This window comes from Micropterus dolomieu, linkage group LG18 (assembly GCF_021292245.1).
Source record: "Micropterus dolomieu isolate WLL.071019.BEF.003 ecotype Adirondacks linkage group LG18, ASM2129224v1, whole genome shotgun sequence".
Lineage (NCBI taxonomy): Eukaryota > Metazoa > Chordata > Actinopteri > Centrarchiformes > Centrarchidae > Micropterus > Micropterus dolomieu.
This window is the reverse complement of record NC_060167.1, coordinates 10,539,718-10,562,058: the sequence shown is the minus strand read 5'-3', so window position 1 is coordinate 10,562,058 and position 22,341 is coordinate 10,539,718. Positions and strand designations below refer to the sequence as shown.

The window sequence follows — 22,341 nt, the reverse complement described above, 5'->3', positions numbered from 1 at the left end:
AGGAGGAGAGAGACGGAGCATGAAAGAGAGGGGAAGGGAGGGAGAGAAGGTCCATGTGAGAGAAGGAGGAGATCAAGGTGAGAAGGGGTAAAACAGGAGAAACGGTCATTGAGAGAAAGCACCAAAGAAAGGGAGAGAGAGGTCGAGAGGAAGAGAAAGCAGGTACAAACAAAGGGAATGTGCAGCTACAGACAGTAAAGCGAAAGAGAAAAATGGGTGAGAAGGTGGGGTGTCACCCAGTCTGTGTTAATATTCCTGGGGAAATTCGCTCCCTCTTCCCCTACAACACTCCTTAAACCACCACAGAGGGGGTTCATTATTCTCACTTTACTCCTCCTCTAATTATCGTTATCATTATGGGGGATAATTACCATTTCCTTGCCTAACACCCATGTAGCCTACTCGGCTCTGAGTCACACACAAGGTTATCAATAGCTGCTCAATTGCAGTCTCATCTGCCTAATTATACGATTTGGGCTTTGTGATAACTGAATAGGATGTGAAATCTAGTATTATGCCTTGTGAGTACTCGTGGCAAGTCAGCAGAAGGGCTGAAATAAACCAATGCGTGTAGAGCCTGTTAATTAAAAGCTGTGGCTTTCGTTGGAATATAAATCAGAGGAAATCCAAGGTTATGAAACAACTGGAATTCTTTAAATGTCCTGCAAGCTTGGTCAGAGCCGCGTACATATTGAACGTTAAACAAAATCCTGTGAGACGTAACTTCAGATCCTCTATCTTTGATTTCCTTCACTCATTACTTACAACACATTTCTCAAAGAACTCGTTATCGGATTTGTGGGGCTCTGTTTTAATTTCTTCACTAGGATCTACTTCCAGTTAACCCACACCATTAGCACCAATTCAATCCCTTCATGTCACAATATGAATGAAGAGCCACAGCAGCAAGCAATTGTTCACCAGGCTATGTATTACTGTTGCTGGCTGTGACTTATACTAAGCTTAGTAACCGTGTTTGTCGAGGGGGTTTCTAAATCCCTCTGTGGCATTTTGGAGTTGCAGCTGACGCCTTGAACCTGATGAATGCTCTCTCCATCTGCTGCAACTCAACACTGGAGCACAAGACTGACACAGGCCTAATCAGTAGGAGAAATTCATTAGACTTGTTCTCTGTTGCGTACCGAGAGAGGCAGAGCTGAGATTAGGTCAGGAATGGAAAAGAGGGCATGAGAGCATGGGTACAGAGGGTACGAAGAAGAGGGAAAATAGGTGGCTGTGGGAATGGTTCAGTAAGCGTGTGACTGATCAGACTGGTGGAATGTGTGCCACAGAGGACCTCATGACAGACAGGAGGCATATTCTCTTTGACCCCAATTACCAGAGGTGTTTCTTTCCACCAGCTAATCCATGGCATATAGGGTGGCCCCTCCTGTTGTTTTTCCTACAAGTCATATGGACAATGGCATAGTTCTGCTAACCAGGATATAGACTGACCTAAAACTACTAGCAATCTCTCTGTACCTTAACACAGTCAGACTCTTTGTAGAAGGCCTACAGCTAATTTGTATTTTTATCATTGATTACTTTGTCAGTTGTTGTCACTGTTAATTGGTGATACAATGTCAAAAAATAGTCAAAAAAGTACCACACTCAAAAATGTTGATTTTAAAATTATATAAAACAACAAAAAGCAAATTCTCTTATATGAGATGCTTTAACCTGTATTCTTGCTTAATAAATAATGTGAAAGGTCAATTCATTATAAAAATGTGTTATTCAAATAATCATTTCAACACTTTCTCTATAATGCCTATGTGGATAATTACCTATTCTCAAAATATACACAATTTGTTGATTTGAATCTGCTGTTATAGAAAACCTTTTAAAACCTGTTAACAACATTATAATATGTACTGAAATATTATAAAAGGGCCTATGAAGCTCTTCTGCTTATATTCTGCTCCTCAAAATGTTTAAGAAATAATTTATTTTGCTTATTTGTTTATTACTCTTTGATAATTTGAATTTTTTCTCTACAGAATTTAAATGGATGCAATTTTCTATCACTTTATAGAATAAACTGATATTCAGCCTCTCAAAATATTTGTGTTAATCATTCAACCGCAGCAACGTTTTCATGTTGTCAGACGATTTTCTGACCACCGTCTCTCCTTAATTCTTTCCACAGAGACACTTATGGACTCTACTACAGCCACAGCGGAGCTCGGCTGGACGGTCTACCCCGTGTCAGGATCAAGTGACAATAGCGTAAGTGACATTCTGTACTTTCACTGTGATCTGCGTCTAATAATGAAGATTTGATTAAATTATTAGTAAATAATAAGAAACGAATTTTAGGACATTTTCATTGTGACAGAGATGAAGTGTGAGGTGGCCCTCTCTTTTGTTAGAAGTAAAAGTGCAGCTAATGTGTAAATTTGCTCAGTCCCCCATGATAGCTTTATTTCTGTCTCTGTTTTGGTTTCTCACTCTAAGGTCAGAGATCAATTAATGGGCCTGCCTGGTCCCCAGAGTGAGCTGAATCAGTTGCCCAAACAGCAGCAGACAGATACAGAGCAGATACAAAGATACAAATAATCACTAGCCCCATTTTCTTCTGGAATATTGTCAGATACAAATAATCACTAGCCCCATTTTCTTCTGGAATATTGTCCCATAAATGATCTGAGTTTGTACATTTTAACCTGATCTGAACTTTCTGGTTCATGCAAACACAGAAAGAACAATCATAAACTTCACTAAATACGTGTGTTCATATGCCAGACTAGAAGCTATGTGTTATATGGACCCTGTTGGTGTTTGATGCACAGTATTTCCACATGGTTTGCCAGGGCATTGGTTCCTCCTAGCCACATGCAAGCCAGGCCCACTTAAAGCCAGCCAAAACCAAAGTCTCAGTCTCCTTCACTTCTTTCCCCACCACAAGATTTAGACTTCTTAGAATGGGTCCAAAAGAGATGAAAAAATGTTGTAGACTTATTTGCTGGTGCATTTCAAAAAACCACTACCAATTTTATTCAATTATTTATGCTTCTGTGGTTTGTATTAAAGATGGTTTGAGTTAGACTCTATCATGCTGTGTCTTTTTGCACTTAAAAGAAGCCAAAAAATGGCAGCATAGAGAGTTGGACTTCAACAGTTCCATGATACAACTTCAAAGTTGTTCTGCAACAACTTCATCTCTCCCAACCTGAGGGCATGTTTTCTCCTCCCTGCTAATTCCTACAATCAATACCAAAGCAAAAAGACGCCTGGTTTCCTTTTCTCTCGCCAGCTCTGGATCAGATCTGCTTACGCACACATACCGACTTACATCACATCTTCCTTTCATCTTTGCAAAATGTTATATTCTGCAAAACATTCACTCAACCCATATTTCATAATCAGATTTTATACTAAGTGGAAACTTCAGAAAGTTGAATACTAAGGTGTACTAAGCTGTTGCACAATATTTTGTGTAATGAAAATGCCCACTCTGGCCAAAGTGAGGTGAATTTAAGGTCTAAACATTAAACTATCTAGACCTCTAAGCTCTTCCAGAATCATCTTTGTTCCAGTAAAATGTTGTGTACCGACGGATTCTGTGGTAATTTTCTCTTTAGATTTTACTGAAAGGGTTATCTATGAGGACTCTTATTTCCTGCTTTTGACTTCAGATAATTCCATGTGCCTTTCTGAAAACCTCCACATGCAGTTGTGATATATCTCTCTCTTGGAGTGCAATGAAATGCGAAAAAGTCCCTAAGCCCCTGGATTTTGTCAGGTATAAGTTGGCCTTATCAGCGTGGGCACTGAAGTTTTAAGATGATATGGCAGAGCTTGTCCAAAGCACAATCTGTTGGAAAGTGAAGATTGAGAGCAATGGAGAAAGCTTGTCCCTTATGGCCCAGGGCAACAGGTGTGGAAACAGAGCTCGCTGTCCCTCTCAGTATAACAGCAAGAGGTGCTTTACAGAAGCTATTGTCTTACACACATATATGCATGGCTTCATGGGCTTAGCTGGTGGATCAGTAACATCCAGCAGAGCACCGAACCAGCAGTTGGCTTTCACTACTCTGTATAGCTTCATGAAATATATCCGAACTTGACATGTGATACTATGCGACACAATGGAAATGCAAACAAGTAATAGTAGGATATTAAGTCAGAAATGTTATGGCAGTTGGTGTTATTCCACTCTTTTATTTTACAGCATATTTGAATATCGCCTATCAAATTATTATTATTATAAGAAATTTCTTACAGCTATGAAATCAACTTCCTAGATTAGGTGTTTGAAAGTGATTTGTGTAAAACAAAATTACAGTTCATCTTCTGGAAATCAAGTTTTATGACCCTCTCTTTGTATAGCCTTGCAGTCCTAACTTTTAATTATGTAAAGTGACAACCAAACTGCTGCTTGGTTGTCACTTTCCATGAGCCAGACAAGCAAGACATCTTCATTATTCTTGATAGCAATGCCAAAAACACCGCCAACAAGTGTACTATTTACCAAACTAGAATTTGTCCTGGAGCAGTTTAGGAAGTTTACTATTTTACTATTCTAACATTCTGAGATTCTGGCAATCATATGCCTATCACATGCCTCACACCACCCACACAGGGAAACTGTTGCAGTCAGTATAGTTGGACTATCATTTAAATCTGTGTCTCTGGGCAACTTTGCGAATACTTAACCCTAAGTTCAATAAGGATAATATACAGGATTTTATGCTAACTTTTTTCTCAAGGACTACATTTGAAAGAAATTTAGGAGCTTGATGAGAAATGTTCAAGTTACACAGAGTTTATTAACAAACTATTAATTATTGTCTGAGTGTTTATGTGCTCCTTCTCCTTATCTGCAATTATGTTGTAAAAACCAGTGGAGGGCTATGGAAGTGAAGATCCTAATATCTGGACAATAGTTATGGGCCTTAAAATATTGACAAAGCTTTTTAACATATGTTTTTTTTAATAAATTGGACACATTGAAAACAGCTTTTAAAACATGGGCGCAACTTTTTTAAAACACTATAACTCATCACAGAAACCTGTACTGTGATTGGTGTGTTGCTGCTTGTGGGATGTGTAGTTTTTGAACCAGGGATGGAAATGCGATACACCACCAGCTTCCACACAACCCACGCCATATTTTATGTAAACCAGATTACTGAACAATATTTATATCAATAACTTTAGAAAAATAGATGTGAAATAGAACAACAGCAGTGAACAGATGTGCTCTCAGGATGTCCACTGCATATACATTATCCCCAACCTGGAGGAGGAACTCGTACAAATGAGTGTATTAGTATAATATTATAACATTAAATCGAAAATATAATGTTCATTTAATAGCTTACTGTATAATATTAATATGGTAATTATTTGATGCTAGTATAATATTAATTCCTGTTACAGCAGTTTCAGTTTATAGGTTATTTTCCTTCATTACATCCTTGTGCAAGAAAAATGGCCTACATTGAGGTTGGTCTCTAATTTGTTAATGCTAAGAACTACCTTGTCAATAATCATAAACCCTGATAAATATCTGCCGCTGTCACAACAATTTTGTATTTTGGTTTTACATATTGACCAGCAGAATACATTGAAAAACATATTTTAAAGGGGAAAAAATCTACCACCGCCATGTACATTTCTTCTAAGTTAACATCCGCAAAGAAGCTTGTACAGCTCCTTTAACATTGGTCTATGTAAAGTTACTCAGAGATGTTGACCCAGTGAGAATCTGCTATGTGACATGGAGCTCATGTATGACCAGCAGAGCAGGGTTAAGTGGTCAGTGTTTTCTTCTCAAGAGGAACTGAGAGACGTGTGAACGTCAGGTCAGACCTCCTGACCCACTCTCTCCTACGCTGAAGTACTGACAAGAGCAGCTATTTAAAAATAGACTTATGGCCACAGGGAGCACACAGAGCCACTGTGGAAGGAAAACTGAGGTGTCCTGCAAAGGCAGAGAACATAATGAGGTAGTGTGTGCATGGGTTAGTTCATCATTATGGATGTGTCATAATGTTGTACCTAGATATATCTAGTCTCACATGGGGACACACCATACAGCAGAGTTTTGCACAAAGGCAATATGCAGTGCATGTTGCAAAATAAAGTTTTTAGGCAGTTTTTAGACAAAGACACTGCATATTGTATTATAATTCCTCTGGAATAAGATTGAGGTTCTTTACATATAATTGTGGGCATGTGTGGCCTACCGACATGGGATACTTTGTTTCACGTACACTTTCTTTTTCTTTAAAAGTAATTTGTTGAACATATTTCATTATATTGGACTCACTGGAATTTAAATTGACTACTAATTTGTGACTGTGACTGTGGTACACAATTAAAACCCATTGCTTGTTATGTGAAATTATACTTATGAAAAGAAGTAAAATGAATTATACAAAGAAATATGCAAACAGAATCCACATGTAACATTGTGGAACTGGGTAAAAGATGGAATTGTTCTTCTAGTTTCACATGTTGTGCATTAGTAGTGGACAGTGGTAATTGGAGTTGACTGCAGCAGACAGTTCTACTTAAGTCTGTGTGTGTTAGTCTCTCCTCTCTGTGTAGCCCAATCTCCTGCAGGATTTGGCTCCCATGGCCTCTCTTGTAGTAATTGAATGCAGAAAGTGGGTGTCATTTGTCCTCTGTCCCTCAAGGGAAGGAACTCTTGCTCTGACAGATTTCCCATAACTGCAAATGGGACGACTGTGCCCCGGGAGTTTTCCACAGGGTCTCTCTCCCTGCTTTTGTGTGAATAATTTATTTACTTCTGTCAGTGATAGAGCGGTGATATGTAATGTGACTCTGGAATGTGGAGCTAGTTCAGGTTAATTCAAACACTGTAATGACAAAACGTGATAAATACGCAGTTCATGTTATGGCAAAACAATGAAATCGTTAAATCTTTGACTGTTCTGACAGTGTGTTCACACAGCTACTTGACTGATGTGTCACTATTCTGACCAACTGTGGGTTGTGGAACCGGCTGTTTTCTTTTGTAGTTGTCTTGTGCATCTATATCTGCATCTAACCTTTATATAGCCTATCACGAGTAAGTTAATTTTGATTAATATAAAGGTAGAAATAGATGAACAGATGTACAGGAAATTGAAAAATCTGACAACTTGATTGTGTTTCTTGCAGTATAAATTCTATGCATTATAAGCGCATAGACTAGCAGTTCTAGCAGAGCAATATAACGGGTGACATATCACAAGCTATGTGTCTGTTTGCAGACTCTTGGTTGCTGGTGCTTGCCTGACTGTCCTTGTAAGTGGACGTCCTTCGACATGAGGCCAGTCTCAAGGTTTCTTTGTATGTTTTAATGCAGGCTGTGTGTTTTGTGTTGTTTTCCTTTAAGATTAATGGTTAGAAGTTGTGGATTTTAATTAATACAAATGCAAGATGTGAATGTAAGATAGGAAAGTGCACAGTAGCTCACCCATAGTGTGTGCTTACACATTATGGGTGATTTTGGTAATTAATTGCTACAAAGAGGTCCAAGGAGTACTTGTTTCATCGTTTCAACTGGTGAATGAGGCAAAAAGCTGTCTTTGGTGAATCGTCTCAGTTGTAGAAGTAACTCTAGTGTATAGTTCAGCCTTGACAGTACGTTCCACTTGGCTTTACAGAAAAAGCACAGAGACCCACTGTCATGGAGATATATGGATTGCAGGTCAGCTGAACTTTTCTTTCTCTCCCCTGGAGTGGTGGAGGAGATATTGATTCTGAACCTCATTCTCAGTGAGCGTCAGTGAACTGTGCACCTCATATAACACCAGAGGAAGAGAAAAGCAGCTGACATATGGCAGCCTCTACTAGCCATGCCATAGTCTAACCACCACAGTCTATATTCACTTCAGACAGGTTTTCTGGGCAGTGCATTTGTCTGTCTACATTGCTGCTCTAGCATAATATAAATCATCATTTCGTGGATCCAAGGCAGGTCTGGGTAAGTAGTTTTATTAACAAAGTAGAGATGGCCTGATAACAGTTGAAACTGTTGAAAATCATTTTAACTGGAAGGATGATAAAGTTGCAGGAGTTTGTTATGGGGAAAGTACAATGGCATTGCACATGCTTTATCTAAACTAAACAGCCGGTGTGTGCTCTTATCAGACAGATTCAGAGTAGACTGTCCAGTACCCTGTTTTTAAATGCAAATTTAGTTATATATGAGAGTAATCGCCTAGCAACTGGCTTTTTGGTATCATTCCTCTAACACTGAAACTATAATCAATGTAACAGTTACTAAGTGTGACAATTGGCTTGCATGTTTGAGGCATCAAATACCATATGCAGGTGCATTCCTAGTGTTTGTTTTAGTTGGCTAGGAATAATGGATAGGCAACACCCAGTAGGTTAAACCAAACAAGTGTTAGCAAATAATTTGCCTACACTATTCAACCCAGAATTATTAGACACAGGACTTGCTTGTCTTTTTGCTTGGAGCCAGTGGTGCATTCTGTTTCACACCATTTGTTCCTTTTAATCGTGAGAGTATGTTTCTGTGTGTGGTGTTTCTCAGAGAAAGCAGGAACATCTAGTGTACTGTGAAAAAAGCCATTGCTTGTTATTTACCTTGAAGTTATACAGTCTTAGGTCAAATAACTAAATAACTAAAAAAAAATAGAAACTACATACCCCAAATATTTCACAAATGCAAATTAGCTTTTCATAATATTTGGTATGCCTTTGGTTATTAAGAAAATGCCTTTGATCATTCTGGTCTGTTTATTATGTTATAGTAATGCACTGTTCAGTGCACTTAGCCCTATGGCTGTTGTTCCACGCACTCAGAGCAAGAAAAACAACCTTTTGCCAAATGTAACAAGATCTCTGTTGAAAAAGCTGGAGTTTTGCTTCCATCATCATCTGAGGGCAGCTCATCCCCTCTAACTAATCCATCTTGACATCCACCACCAGGGTTACCTCCACCTTCTCTACTTAAAACACATGACCACCCTTTTACAGCACTCTCAGTAAAGAGCCAGGGGAAAGAGCTGTGAAAATGAAGACGTTTCTTCTAATTTCACACTCTGTGCTTGATCGTTAGGCTCTTATTATGGCCCATTTGCTTCCCTCCACTGGCTGTGATGAAAGCGGGGCAAAGAGGCCATGACAGGACAAAAAGAGGCCCTCCATCAAAACACATTTTGTTTGGGGTCTTTTTTAGCCTGGCTCAACCCTTCCCCCCACATCACTGCCAACACTTTCCCCTGCAGTTTCCCCTGTCTGCATCCCTCATTAGCAGCAACCCCCACCTGCTTCTACATTCATTTTATTAAACTGTGATTGTCCAACTCTCTGTGGTCAGCAGAAGCGGACTGTCCGCTCTTGCCTAATTGGCCCACAGCCTCCCCACTGCTCCTCAACAAGTGGGACGGTCAACTGCTACTCGTGACCTGGGATGGTGATGTCTGCCAGTATGGGCCAAAAGACACATTTATCCTTAAACTAATGTATGATGTATGTATGATTTTAAAGCTACTGGAAAGTACACTGTACATCACTGTACTTACACTGTTGCATCACGTCAAAGTGATGCAACAGTATCCAGAAAATGTATACAGAAAAATTGGAAGTATAACTATCTAAATGTGTTAACTAAATTTGACATAGAATCCAACTCTTTTTATTAGTGGACTTGAACCGTACTTAGTTTAAAATGTTGTCTAGTCTTACTTTGCCACAGAGAAATCCTTTTTAACATGAATTATTTTGTGTACAGACATTTATTTACAGTTAAATTCCAATTGTAACACTTCCAATTGTTGAAATATATTTTTTGAAAATTTAAATATTGCTCATTAGGCAAATTTGGAAGAAAGGTCCAGTTTTTGTACCATGTAATTATAGTTTTTCGTTTTGTTGTGCTGCATAATTTTTATACTCATTATTAATTTTGGCTGCACATCAGTCTTTACTGGTTAGGTTGGCTCTTGTGATGGTTTGGGTCAAGCCAAGCATCGCACTAGCAGTGATTAATTAGGACATGGGAATTAAGAACTAAAGCTGTTCTAATTAGTCAGAAAGTGTTTGATAGAATGCCTGTTTGTAACAAGAAGGGTGACTTTCTTCCCCCAACCCGTCAAAATCTGTCAAAATCCTCACTAAGTGGGCACTAATTTGAGAAATTATATCAGCAGGGAAGTGAAGAGTGAAGGGGGGAGGTAGAGTGGTAGAAGCAATAGAGAGTGCAGCTGATGCAAAGTGGCTCTTGAGGGTTGAGGACAGGGTTTTTGCTTGGCTGGGATGCCGAGGTCAAGGTCATGACCTGCTTGGTGGTTAGAGTGCATGGTGTTTAAAGCTGGTTTGATCCATGGCCAAGGGGCAGGAAAATCACAGAGGCTGCATCTGGAGTCTGTACAGTCAGTGGACGTGCTCAAATTGGTGTGCAATATGTGGACTTTGAAGTAGAACAGCATACTCTTAAAACCTGGAGTGAAATTTGCCCCTTGATTATTTTTTTTATGATTACCTGTGTAATGTGATTATACCAGTTTAGTATGACTTTGATTGTGGAAAATTGATGTCACGTTTCATCAGTGCTTCACTGTAGTGAGTTTTCACTACAATGTCAATAACCCATTACAGTATGTGCTATGAATGTGTCCTATTAAGACACAATAAAAAAGTAGGACACACTATCACATTAACCAGAACTCTGCTCTGTTCAAGCGAATGTCACGTCTCCAGTTTCTCTTAAAGCATTACGATGTGAATTGTTTCTTCAGTGGGAGGACAGGGAAGGAGAGGGTAAACGTCAAAACCGTCTGCCTGTACAAAGTAGGGTATATCTTTTTTAAACATGTAATAAGGTTTCCTAAAGGAGAGTTTTTAAAATGAATAATCAAATAAAAACTACATTTAACTTAATTAATTACAGCTACACATAAATTTGAAAAGATTAAAAGGGTGAACTATTGAAATAAGCAAAGTAGGGTCTTAAATGATAACTTCATGATGCCAATTGTTGTTTTGTGGAATGTCTTTGTTTAGTTGACAAAACAAATTGGACTAAGGGTCAGAGTACGTAACCTGTAAGTACCCTTGTTTATACCAGTATTACCTCAAGACATGGGAGGACGTGCTGGAAAGGCTGGTTCTCGTTTATTCCTTTAGACTTGTATAATGCATCCATGTAAACTGGGTCACTAGGTTTCTTTGCAGCACATAATCAATTTAATCAAAATATTGCCTGAAGCTGATTACTCCCTGTAATCAAAGTATTATAAAGATTGCATGAAAACATTCTTGTTGCTGCAAAATTGGTATCAGTGGGGGCTTTATGGTAGATTATATTAATAGGAAACATGCACGACATTTACTGCTTTACAGCTGAGTTGCACTTAATTGAATGAATCAGGTTAACTGTGTACCTCAATTAAAAATATTAATTTAAGTCAGGATCCTTTTCCGAAAATTCCTGAATGTAAAAATGTTACCTCACTGTTTATGTCTGTCCTTGGCCAACAGTGGGAGGAGGTGAGCGGTTATGATGAAAACATGAACACCATTCGGACGTACCAGGTCTGCAATGTTTTCGACAACAATCAGAACAACTGGGTACGGACAAAGTACATCCGGCGCCGTGGTGCCCAGCGGATCCATGTGGAGATGAAGTTCTCGGTGAGGGACTGCAGTAGCATTCCCAACGTGCCGGGCTCTTGTAAAGAGACTTTTAACCTCTATTACTATGAATCTGATGCCGACACAGCCACCAGAACCTCACCAGCCTGGATGGAGAACCCCTGGATCAAAGTTGACACCATTGCAGCAGATGAGAGCTTCTCCCAAGTGGACCTAGGGGGCAGAGTGATGAAGATCAACACTGAGGTTCGGAGTTTCGGCCCTGTGTCACGGAATGGCTTCTACCTTGCCTTTCAGGACTATGGCGGCTGTATGTCGCTCATCGCTGTTCGTGTCTTTTACCGGAAGTGCCCTCGTATCATCACTAACGGGGCATTGTTCCAGGAGACACTCTCAGGAGCAGAGAGCACCTCCCTGGTGGCTGCAAGAGGTGTTTGCATCCCTAATGCAGAGGAGGTGGATGTGCCCATTAAGCTGTACTGCAATGGAGATGGAGAATGGATGGTGCCCATTGGACGCTGTATGTGCAAGGCTGGGAACGAGGCTGTGGAGAATGGGACTGTTTGTCGAGGTATGTTTTGCTCTTGTAATAATTTCATTAAATCTGCTGAGCCTAAATCAGTCCGCTTTGCCCTTACACCAAGGGATACAATCCATACAGTGTAGTAGTAATGCATTCTTCACTGTAAGCTGTTACAGGGATCTATTCATTCCCATTCAATTGATGGTATAAGCCAGGGATATATGAACATTAGGGAACATTCTGCACATAGATTACTCAACAGAAGCCATTACCATATTTCCATAAAAATGATCATCACCCTTGCTGTTTATTTTCAAACAGAAATACAATGCTGGATATGGCAATGTCAACACGTCCTGAAACCTAATTGACAAAGTAGGTCGATTGTCAATGACCCCCAAAACAACATGACCGTTCCCCAAAATGACATGTACAAATCCAGCAAAAGGCGTACCAGACTTTTAGTAAATTACGTAAGTCACATGACGTTAAACACATGGTTAACGTTGTAAAACTGTCACAGTTTAGTTTAGGTAACAAAACTGCTTGGTTTGGGTTAAAATAAGTAAATAATGTAAGCCTTGTGACTTAACTCACGTGACAGAAGTCACCTACGCAATATTCCATCCATCCATCCATCGTCAACCGCTTATCCTGCGCTCAGGGTCACAGGGAGCTGGAGCCTATCCCAGCTGACATCGGGCGAAAGGCGGGGTACACCCTGGACAGGTCACCAATTCATCGCAGGGCCACACATAGACAAACAACCAGTCACACTCACACCTAAGGTGAATTTAGGGTTAACAATCAACCTAGTCCGCATGTCTTTGGATGGTGGGAGGGACCATGGTTCGGACATCACCTTCTTGCTGTGAGGCAACAGTGCTATCCACTAGGCCACCGTGGTGCACCTTTGTAATGTTTTATAACTTAAATCTTTAAATAAGTCAACATTGATTTTATTTTATATGCAAAGAAGTGCATTAAATGCAGATGCAAGTGTCATTTTGTTAGCACGGTATATCTTCCATTTGAATGTGTTTTTTTCAGAATAAAAATAATTTAAAGAAATTACAGCCTCCCCTTACAAAGAACCACCACTCTGTACACATTTAACAGTACTCAGAAATAAAAAAAAAAAAACATAAAATGTCAATCTGTAAAATGTCTGCGCTGACCTTTTGTTGGTAGAATGCCTCCTTCCATCCATGAGGACAAAGAGGATATTTTTCTAAATTGCCTCTACTTTCCTATCAATTGGAATCCCTTACAGGCAAATCGATTTGCCTTTTCAAAACATCAGTGTACCCAGTATTTACCTGTGCCATGCCATATCCGCACTCTGGCAGGTGGTAATTGGTCAACGTGCTTAGAGATCTTGATCACTTGAAACAGCACGACAGTGTGTAGCCTGCAGACCGGAACCGTGCTGCTTCAGCCCAGAACAACAAACCACCCACCTGCGTTTTAGATCGGTTTGTTGCTGCCTCTCTTATGTGCGCCTGTAATTACAACACATCCCCCAGTGTCTGTTTGCTGGGAGGGAAAACGTGATGGGTGCTGCCTCACAAACACTGCCAAGCCCGTTCAATGACTACTAATGAGGACAGGCACCAGCTCCTCCTTAAGGAATACAGGCCAATAAGAGGCACGTGAACATAGCTGCTCTGCTGTAGCATCCACATCCCCACATAATTACACAAATCTGCTTGTTTTTTGACCTATACTGCATGTGGTGGAGTGTCCTCAGTCATGGTATTTTTTGTGCTAAACAGGATTATACAATCAAATGCTGTCAGCTCAAAAGGGAAAAGCGTGTTTCATTTATATCCTTGCACCGCTGGGCATGGGACTTTTTTACTGAAAAAAACAATTGCATTTCACCTTCCATTTCTGACCATTTCTCCTTAACTATTGCACACTGGCTTTGTTATCCAAGGTTCACCAGATGAAAAGCTATACTGACTGCATGCTCTCTTCTTCATTACCTTCACTGCAGTAGTGGAAGTTACACATTTGAGCACTGCAGAGCTCATAGACAAACTGTAGTGATCCTGATAGCACACATATGTGTAACAGACAGATTTTGACTCTGTCACTTGGTCTTCCCTGATCATGTGATGCACTGACTGAATATTAAAGCTTTATGAAAAGAACGCATTATCTGAGAGTGCAGCTGTGGAATGCAGCAAAACGCTATGCATGGAGATGGATTTTATGGCTTCATACAATAGTTATGAACCTCAGTGCAAACAACGGGCCAGTGTGTATTTTACCAAGCAAGAAAATAAAACCATAACAGTTACTAATGATATTTTTCTGTGGTCCCCCCTTTGTTCAGAAGCCCTTTTTGATGGAAGGCTGCCACCAGTTTCTCTCTGGTCATCTTCCTAAACACTGAAAGCCGATACAGTGCTTGAAACTGTGGTCACTCACCACCTTTCAACTGCCAGAAGTCGGATAATGAATTGATCTATGAAAGATGCGCCTTTGCCTGATGATATTATGGGGTAATGAACTGATTTGTGAGAGGTGCCCTCTGAGGGTTTGAAAGATATCCTTTTTCATAGATGGAGTATGGAGCAACAGAGACAGTATAAAGCAGCCAAAATGAAAGAGACTATTTGTACTATGATATTATTAACCCAACCAATGCTTTGTTCCAACATCTCTGTAACTAAACGTGTAATTACGCACATAACAATTAAATACTTGGCGGGGATCCTGGCAAATAATTATGCTGTCATGAAATCTGTCAAAATATTGACAGTAGAAGGGGGTGCTTACACCAAATATCTGAGGCATTTTTCTCTGTAAGATTAAGTTTCCTCTCTAAGAAGTGCTGGGAGTGAAGGAACCACACCAGGGCTTTTCAGCAGAGACAGCCCTGAAAAGAAAGATCCTACTTCCCCTCAGAGCCTTGAGGAGATGGTGCACCACAGACACACGTGAGGTCCTGTTTGCCCTTGCTGTTCACTCCAGAATGAAAAGCAGTCTCTTCAGTGGGGCACAATGAAAGCCATGTTCAGGGATGGAATTGCAAGCTCCCCATAACAATGCCCATGTGTGTTTTTTCACTGTAATCTGATCATCTAACCCCACGCTATTGTGAGTTCAAGGGTCTCAACTGTGGGAGCGTGGCTCATGTTAAAGAGCGGTGAAGATTCAGATACAGACAGTCTGTCACAGCAATACTAACAGCTTGATTCATGTTTTGGTAATGTTTTTGTTAATGGCAAATGTCTTTGGGGAGTAAAAGAAAAGCATTGCAAAACAAGCAGCTTAGTTTGTGTGGCGCTGTGGCCCAGATTTGCCTCGAGAGGAGTCAACACATAGCATCACACAGCATGACAGTGGATAAAGGAGTTTAACTTTTACATCTGCACACTTTTCCACTTGGAAATGATCATGTAATAAATATTTTGATGACGAGACCAGTTAGTTTGCCTGAGAAAAAGGACTTCTAAGAGTTCTTAGAGTGTATAAAGACATTTAAACATATCACATACATGACTTAACGATTTTTACAATCTGTGCCAGTCCATAATGTTAAATCCTTAATATGGCGATTCTGTTTATCATATCCTCATCTCACCCACATCTACAAGATTCACATGCAAACTTATCTCCACATCCACAGGCTGTGACACTATTAAGAGTTCAATATACTGTATAATAGACATAGCATATTCAACTGAACATGCACGACAGGCCCCACAGCAAGTTAGTAAGTCACATGAATGATTTTTAGGTCACAGTGTGGAGAATTTGGAACAACACTAGTGCCTCTTTTAATGTCAGTCTCTTGGTGAGGTTTGCATCAGTGGTGGGTAGTAGTTGCTTGGAAGTGAGGTTCCTGCAGTTGAAACCCAGAGCAATTAGATTAAGGAGGAAAGGCTTCAGTACTTTTTCAGCCAAATGTGGTTGTAGATAATGCGAGTTAGGGGGATCGAGTGCAAAGGTAGGTGCTGGGCAGACATGATTGGATAGACATGATTGCATGGAAAAGAGGAGGAGAGGAGGAGCAGGCAGGAAATGAGTCCCCCTAACCCACTGTCAGGATCCCTATTATTGCAATCTCTGCGTCTGGAGAGGGTTTAAGGGTGGAAATCAGCATAGCACAGACAAATCCACACGGCTGCCTTTATTTCCCTGGGTGCCTCTGTCTTTAATGGCAGCTCTAATTGACTAACAGTGCACGTGGGGAACAGCCACGCAGATGACTGGATGACTATGCCCTGCGCTGGAACAAGACACAAAGCAAAACAAAACAAACACACCCCCTCAAGGCTTTTGCTTTGTGTATTGTGAAGGGACGTTTGCATTGGGTTGCAGTAACCGGGAGAGAGAGAGAGAGAGTGGGAGAAAATAAGAAACAGAGAGAGGAATATCAACAGTCTGCCTACACAAAAGGCAGAATATTATGTTAAAGTAAAAGCCACACTTATTCTTTTCAATAGATGGCTGCTTTGGCTGCTGTTAGGAGCTGTTTAGTTAAGCATAAGGAATACAAATTAGCTCCTGAACAGATGCTCATTACCACAACATTTGTTTTTTAAATGGCATCATGACTTCATTTCTACATCATAGGCAATATAACTTAATTTCCATTATTGGTTTTTTCATTTAGACCCAATAAAGGGTCTGTGATGTGTATTTGATAGAGGTAGTCCCTTTGGTCTGTACACAGTGTAGGATGTTGTAACAGCAGGAGGCAAACAGGCGTGCTCTAAGACATGTCATTCTGTCCTCCGCACAGGCCCCAGGGAACATTCAGGAGCCTTTATTCCCTCTTCCCCACTGTGAAGGGATTTTAAGTACGACCAGGTGCTTTTTTTCTCTGTCCGCCAGTCTTCTTTTTCCTCTGCGTGTTGTGCACCCTGCACACATCCATACAGTGAAGGAGAGACGAGAAGCGGGGGAGCCTCTAATGAGAAGAAGAGAAAAGTCTAATGAGAGAAAAACTCTAAATTAAACACACACAAAGCCCTTCTAATATACATTACAGTATAGTGAGTGCACGAATAACATTACAGTGAATGAACACATGCTCCATACAGTATGTAATCATGTGCACACACAGGAACCTTGAATACCCACAACCATATACTTTATCATCTTCATTTTCACAGCACATCCATCATATGCAGATGTGATAACGTGACCTGCGATCCCTGCGAATCTCCCTGAACTCAAAGGTCATGGCCTGTAAAGCCTGTTAACGTTTTCCACATGTTTTTGCACATGTCGGGCTCTGCTCCAGATGCCCCTCTGTCACACTGCTCATTATCCCACACCATCTATTGAATCTCAGATTCAGACAGTATGACCTGCTTTAATCCCTGAACCTCTTTTTTTTTTCTATCATCGTTGGTCGACTGCAGAGGCTCCATGCAGGTCTGGTTCTTGCTTGTAACACCTATCCCTGTCTCACCCTGAACCCCCAAGATACCACAGACAGTTTTCTGGTGTTTTTCCATGAGAGCAAAGCTGGGTGACAACCCTGAGACCTTATGGTTTTGTTCATGATAAATTTGCCTTGTATAGGCTGTCCTGACACTGAGGAAATGAGAGCTGTGTAGTATATAGAGATCCTTCCATATGTGCCTCTCTTTACTCATCAGGGACAAGGCCAGGGCTTTGTCAAAACATCCCATGTGCTCTTTCTCAGATGTCCTCGACTTGTGTGCTGTTAGAGGATTGAAGTCGCTCTCGGGTAAGGGAGACTGATGGATCAAGCATCTGTCTGGATAAAAGATGAGAAACAATCGGGCTCACTGTTAAAGACAGGAATCCCTCCCGAGTATCAGTGACCTTGTTTTCCAATGATGTATTACAACTCGGTCAACACTGAGAGAAAATTGTGGTGTCTTGTGTTGTATGCTGTTGACCTACATTAGAGCTATTCTAAAAGTGAAAGTGGAGAGAAAGCTTATCCATTCCTGACATCGGTGGGATGTGCCACGTGTATTCTGCAGAGATGAGCACAGTTGTTCACACACAGTTAACCCCTTGGTCATTCACTAAGAAGCCAAAAGGATTGGGTCTATATTCTGCCTCACACTGGATGGTCATTCAATCTCATACAAATCATAGTGTTGCAACACAAGATACTCCACACATAAAGGTGCTTACTGTTGTGGGATGTATTCCACCTGAATATGTGCCCCTTTACGCTGAGAAGAAATTACAAAAACATCTGTTAGTGATATAATTCACCAGCTATTCATTGTGTTGCTGCTCAGTTCATTTGAATTATTTGACAGTTGGTTCCTTTGAGAAGAACTTTAATGACAGGAACTTATGTAACTATATGACTGCAGTATACAGTGGTCCTCACTTTGACTTAGTGCTAGTACAGCAAAACAGAGAATACATATTTCATTTCCTATGGAGAAGATCCTCCAGAAGTATAATGGAGTCTAAAATAAGTAACATCAGCCATCAAAAAAAGTTAAAACTTCAAGTGATTAAAGATTAAACGGCTGCACAAGTGAGGCTGAGAGATGGGACGGTAGATAGATCAGAATGGAAAGGCAAAAGGGGAGACAAATATTAACACGGACACATGAGCTTGCATTTATTTGCGTCTTTCTCTTCTTCTCCTTCTCTTATCAGTGTTATATGCCTCGCCGCCCATCAACATACTGCACTAATAACCATGAGAGATCATCTGCTTTGAGCAGCCTAAAAGGAATACATGACACGGAGAGGATATTAATGCTATAAACTTCCTAACTCCAGTATTTTATGGTTCTGATGTTTTGACTTCAACTGAGGGATTACTTACTCTGCACCCACAAGATTTTCTTATACAGCTCCTTCCAAAACACATTATATAATTAAATAAACGGGTGGTTGTCAAACTAAAAATAAGGCTGCTACTCTCCGTTCTTGAAGATAAGAGGTTTTTGTACATATTTTGACTAACTATATTCTGCGAGACAGTCACTCTTTCAGCTTTTACATACAATGATAGTACTTAAAATATGTAGTGGATACATACTTCAGAGATGTAAATTGAACATCTTTGTTGCTGTACATCTACTAGACTTTATTCTGGACACTGCAAAGTCCACTTTGCTTTGTACAATGAATCAGCATGCACTGTAAATCTCTGAGTTGTCGATATGTCTCTCTTGCAGTGTCATTACGATAAATTCCTGTGCATTTAATTAATGGCAATCAAAGTGATTTAGATTCAGAAAGTACACCCTGCTGTTCTCAAAGGAAAACAAAAGCACTGAGTTCAATTAACAGCTAATTGCAGTGCCTGAAACCAAATAAGAAAAAACAACAAACTGAAAGTATCCTTGGATTCAAGGGCAACATCTCTGTTAACCTCAGTGAATCCCTATGAGGTGATCATGTCCACACAAGCTTTATCTACCCGCTAGGGCCTCTGCAGTGTTTGAGCAAAATCAACAACCAAATCAAGCAGTTTATATTGAGATTTATTTTACTTACGGATTTAATTCTGAAATGTTTAGAAATCCACTGGCTAATGTCAACTCAAAAGTTGGACTGGCATAGCAAATGTTTCTGTCATCATCCTCCCCGGGAGATTTCCGAGTGGTGTTTGAATTTGAAATTGAACACATACCTCTAAAGTCCCATCAATGTAAAGTTAAGCTCTCCCGTGTTGAGAGCCACTGCTGCAGGATTGTACTTTGTTTTCTTTGCCAGGTGACTACTACCTGTGTGTTCCTGACTTATGAGAGAATCCAGGTGAATACTTTTTTGTTCACTAGATATGCTTATGTTGTCCACTATGTTAAGTGTCAAGACCCAAGAGATACAGATGAAAAAGTAACACCAGCACACTGACTTCAAGCCACAACTGAAGTTGAATAGACATGGTTTTGATCTCAGTCAGATCTTCATCAGCTCAAAAGAAGGCCTAAGAGACATCCACCATTTAACAAGACTATGCTCATTATGACAATGCAAAAAAACAAAACAAACAACAAACAAACAAAAAACAACAAACACACAAACAAACACAAAGAGACAACCAGCCAAACAGCAGCAATAAACAGCTGACATAGGTAGACAATTGAGAGAGAAATGAAAACGAGAAAAAATCATGCAACATAAATAAACAACACAACAAGCCTCAAGAGCTGAAATAATAACAATTTAATTTAAATAAGTAACTGAATGAAAAACATCAAGAATAATTCTACCAGAGAGAACCTTTGTTTGTGTGTGTGTCTATATGTGAGACTATATGTGTCTGAGTGCGTGTGGGTGAGTGTGTCGGTATGTGTATATGTTTGTGTGCATAAGCCTGTTACAGAATGTAGTTCACAGTGAGAGTGGGATGCCACAACTGCGCCACACCAACTCCAGTGACAGGCAGGCAAGAACCCCAGTAGCAAATAGGGGTGGGAGAGAAGTCGACTCCCAGACAAATCGCGATGCGAGCGCAGAATATCCCGACCAGACCAACAAACGCCAAAGACAACGGCCATCCAAAGGCCAATCGACAACGCAATGCCGTCGCAAAGCAAAAGGCGGAACCCGCAGAAGAGCGGCACCCGGACCGACCTTGGCGCGCACACAACAGAGGGCAGTGTCCCTCCGCTTACGGTACCCCATAGTGATGGCAAGTTCGAGTCTTTTGACAGACTCGTTCATTCAAATATCGTTCATTAAAATTAACTAATCTTTTTTTGAGTCATTTCGTTCATTTGAACTAGGCTGGTTATTGCGGCGCTGCAGCCGTTCTCAAACACGGAAGGCTGCCTGGCTTGCTTTAATTGACAAAGTATAATGCACAAATTCACCTCTTGATTACTGTATATCATCATTATATAAACCCCCCTGGGCCCACAACCAAATTCAAACCATGTAAAACCACAGAATAGATATGCAATCCACTACTCCGCCTAAATCCTTCCATTTTCACAATCTTTCCCGAGTAGTATACAACCAGAATAGTCATATAAAGGCTTATGTATATAATCATTATCATTATCTCTAAAGTGCTCATTCATACAGTAGCCTAACGTCCCTATCCATGAGTAAAATATTAATATCAGATTTGCAGTAAATATATTGAAGTAATAAGCTTGATACACTATATGAATAAACACACTCTTATTAAAATTCTACCAATTTAATAATAGTCTGGATCAAGAGAGAGGAACAGAGAAATAAACGCAGCAGTCTGGCAGTTCTGGACGCAGAATGGGCCACATCAGGTCCGGATTCTGCAGACAGAGAAACACACATGGGCACATCGCTCTCAAACACGGCAGGTTTTTCACCAGTCAGGAGCTGTGAAACAACAGCACGGCTCTGTTGGTAAATAAAAAGTAAAAGTTAAGTTGCGTTCTCTGGCGGATGTTGCTACGTGGCTGTGTTTTAACGTTGTAATGACCGGGTCCGTTTGTTTTAGAGAGGAGACGACCTCGGAGGTAATTCGGCTCCCGGTAGAACCCTGTCAGGGCTCTGAAGTGGACCCAGAACAACTCTCATCAGCTGTTAGCTGTACACGATAGCAGGACTAAATTTACGGTGCGGCTGCGTTAAAACTAGCCTATAACTTAGCACAACATAACATTATGCTTTATAAAATGTCACATAATTAACAAAATAGCTATATAATGTCAGTCCAGTGACTGTTACCTGACAGCCGACCTGCCTCTCTTTCTCCGGCGCTGGAAGTCTGCCGAGTGAATGAAAGACTGAGGAGGACCCATGTGAGCAGTGAATGAGTAGTTTACGTTTAGGTCTTATGAACGAAACGTTCTTTTAAAGACACAACACTAGTACCCCACCGCTGCGGAACAGGCCACCAAACCGCCAAAATGCCACGCAATCATCAACATCAGCGCGCAAGTGACGACCCCAACCCGCACACCCTACGAGCACAGTGACACCCAACGCCTGGCAGCCCTGCGCGTATCACGCGCGCGAGGCCAAGCAAATAAGAGAATGCAAGCGGCAGAACACAACGGCGAAAGCCAGCAAGTCCCAGCCACACCGCACATCCGGACAACTAACTTTATTTGTTCACCATCTTAGTTCACCATGTTAGCAGGCTAACGTTTGCTAAATCAAAGTACAGCTGAGGGTGATGGGAACGTCATTAGTGTTGCAGGTATTTATTTATTTATTTATACAGTTACAGAGACAGTGTACATTAATAAACATTTCTGTAAATATGCTAGTTTAGCCAGCTTGGGAAATGTTCGACTGTAGTCCCTGGGCAGGTGTTATCATAACTA

At 40.6% G+C, this 22,341-nt stretch overlaps 1 protein-coding gene across 5 annotated transcripts in view; it reads left to right on the top strand.

Annotated features, from left to right (window-relative positions):
• The window catches only part of ephb2b (eph receptor B2b), a 126,148-nt gene that overhangs the window by 47,827 nt on the left and 55,980 nt on the right, over window positions 1-22,341 (top strand). For 4 of the 5 annotated variants that reach the window (XM_046076163.1, XM_046076161.1, XM_046076162.1 and 1 more), the window contains exons 2-3: window positions 2,150-2,229; window positions 11,470-12,154. In XM_046076163.1, coding sequence (XP_045932119.1) covers window positions 2,150-2,229; window positions 11,470-12,154 — 765 coding nt within the window. Of the gene's footprint in view, window positions 1-2,149; window positions 2,230-7,883; window positions 7,943-11,469; window positions 12,155-22,341 lie in introns of those variants that run through there. The other variant, XM_046076164.1, reaches the window with a different exon arrangement.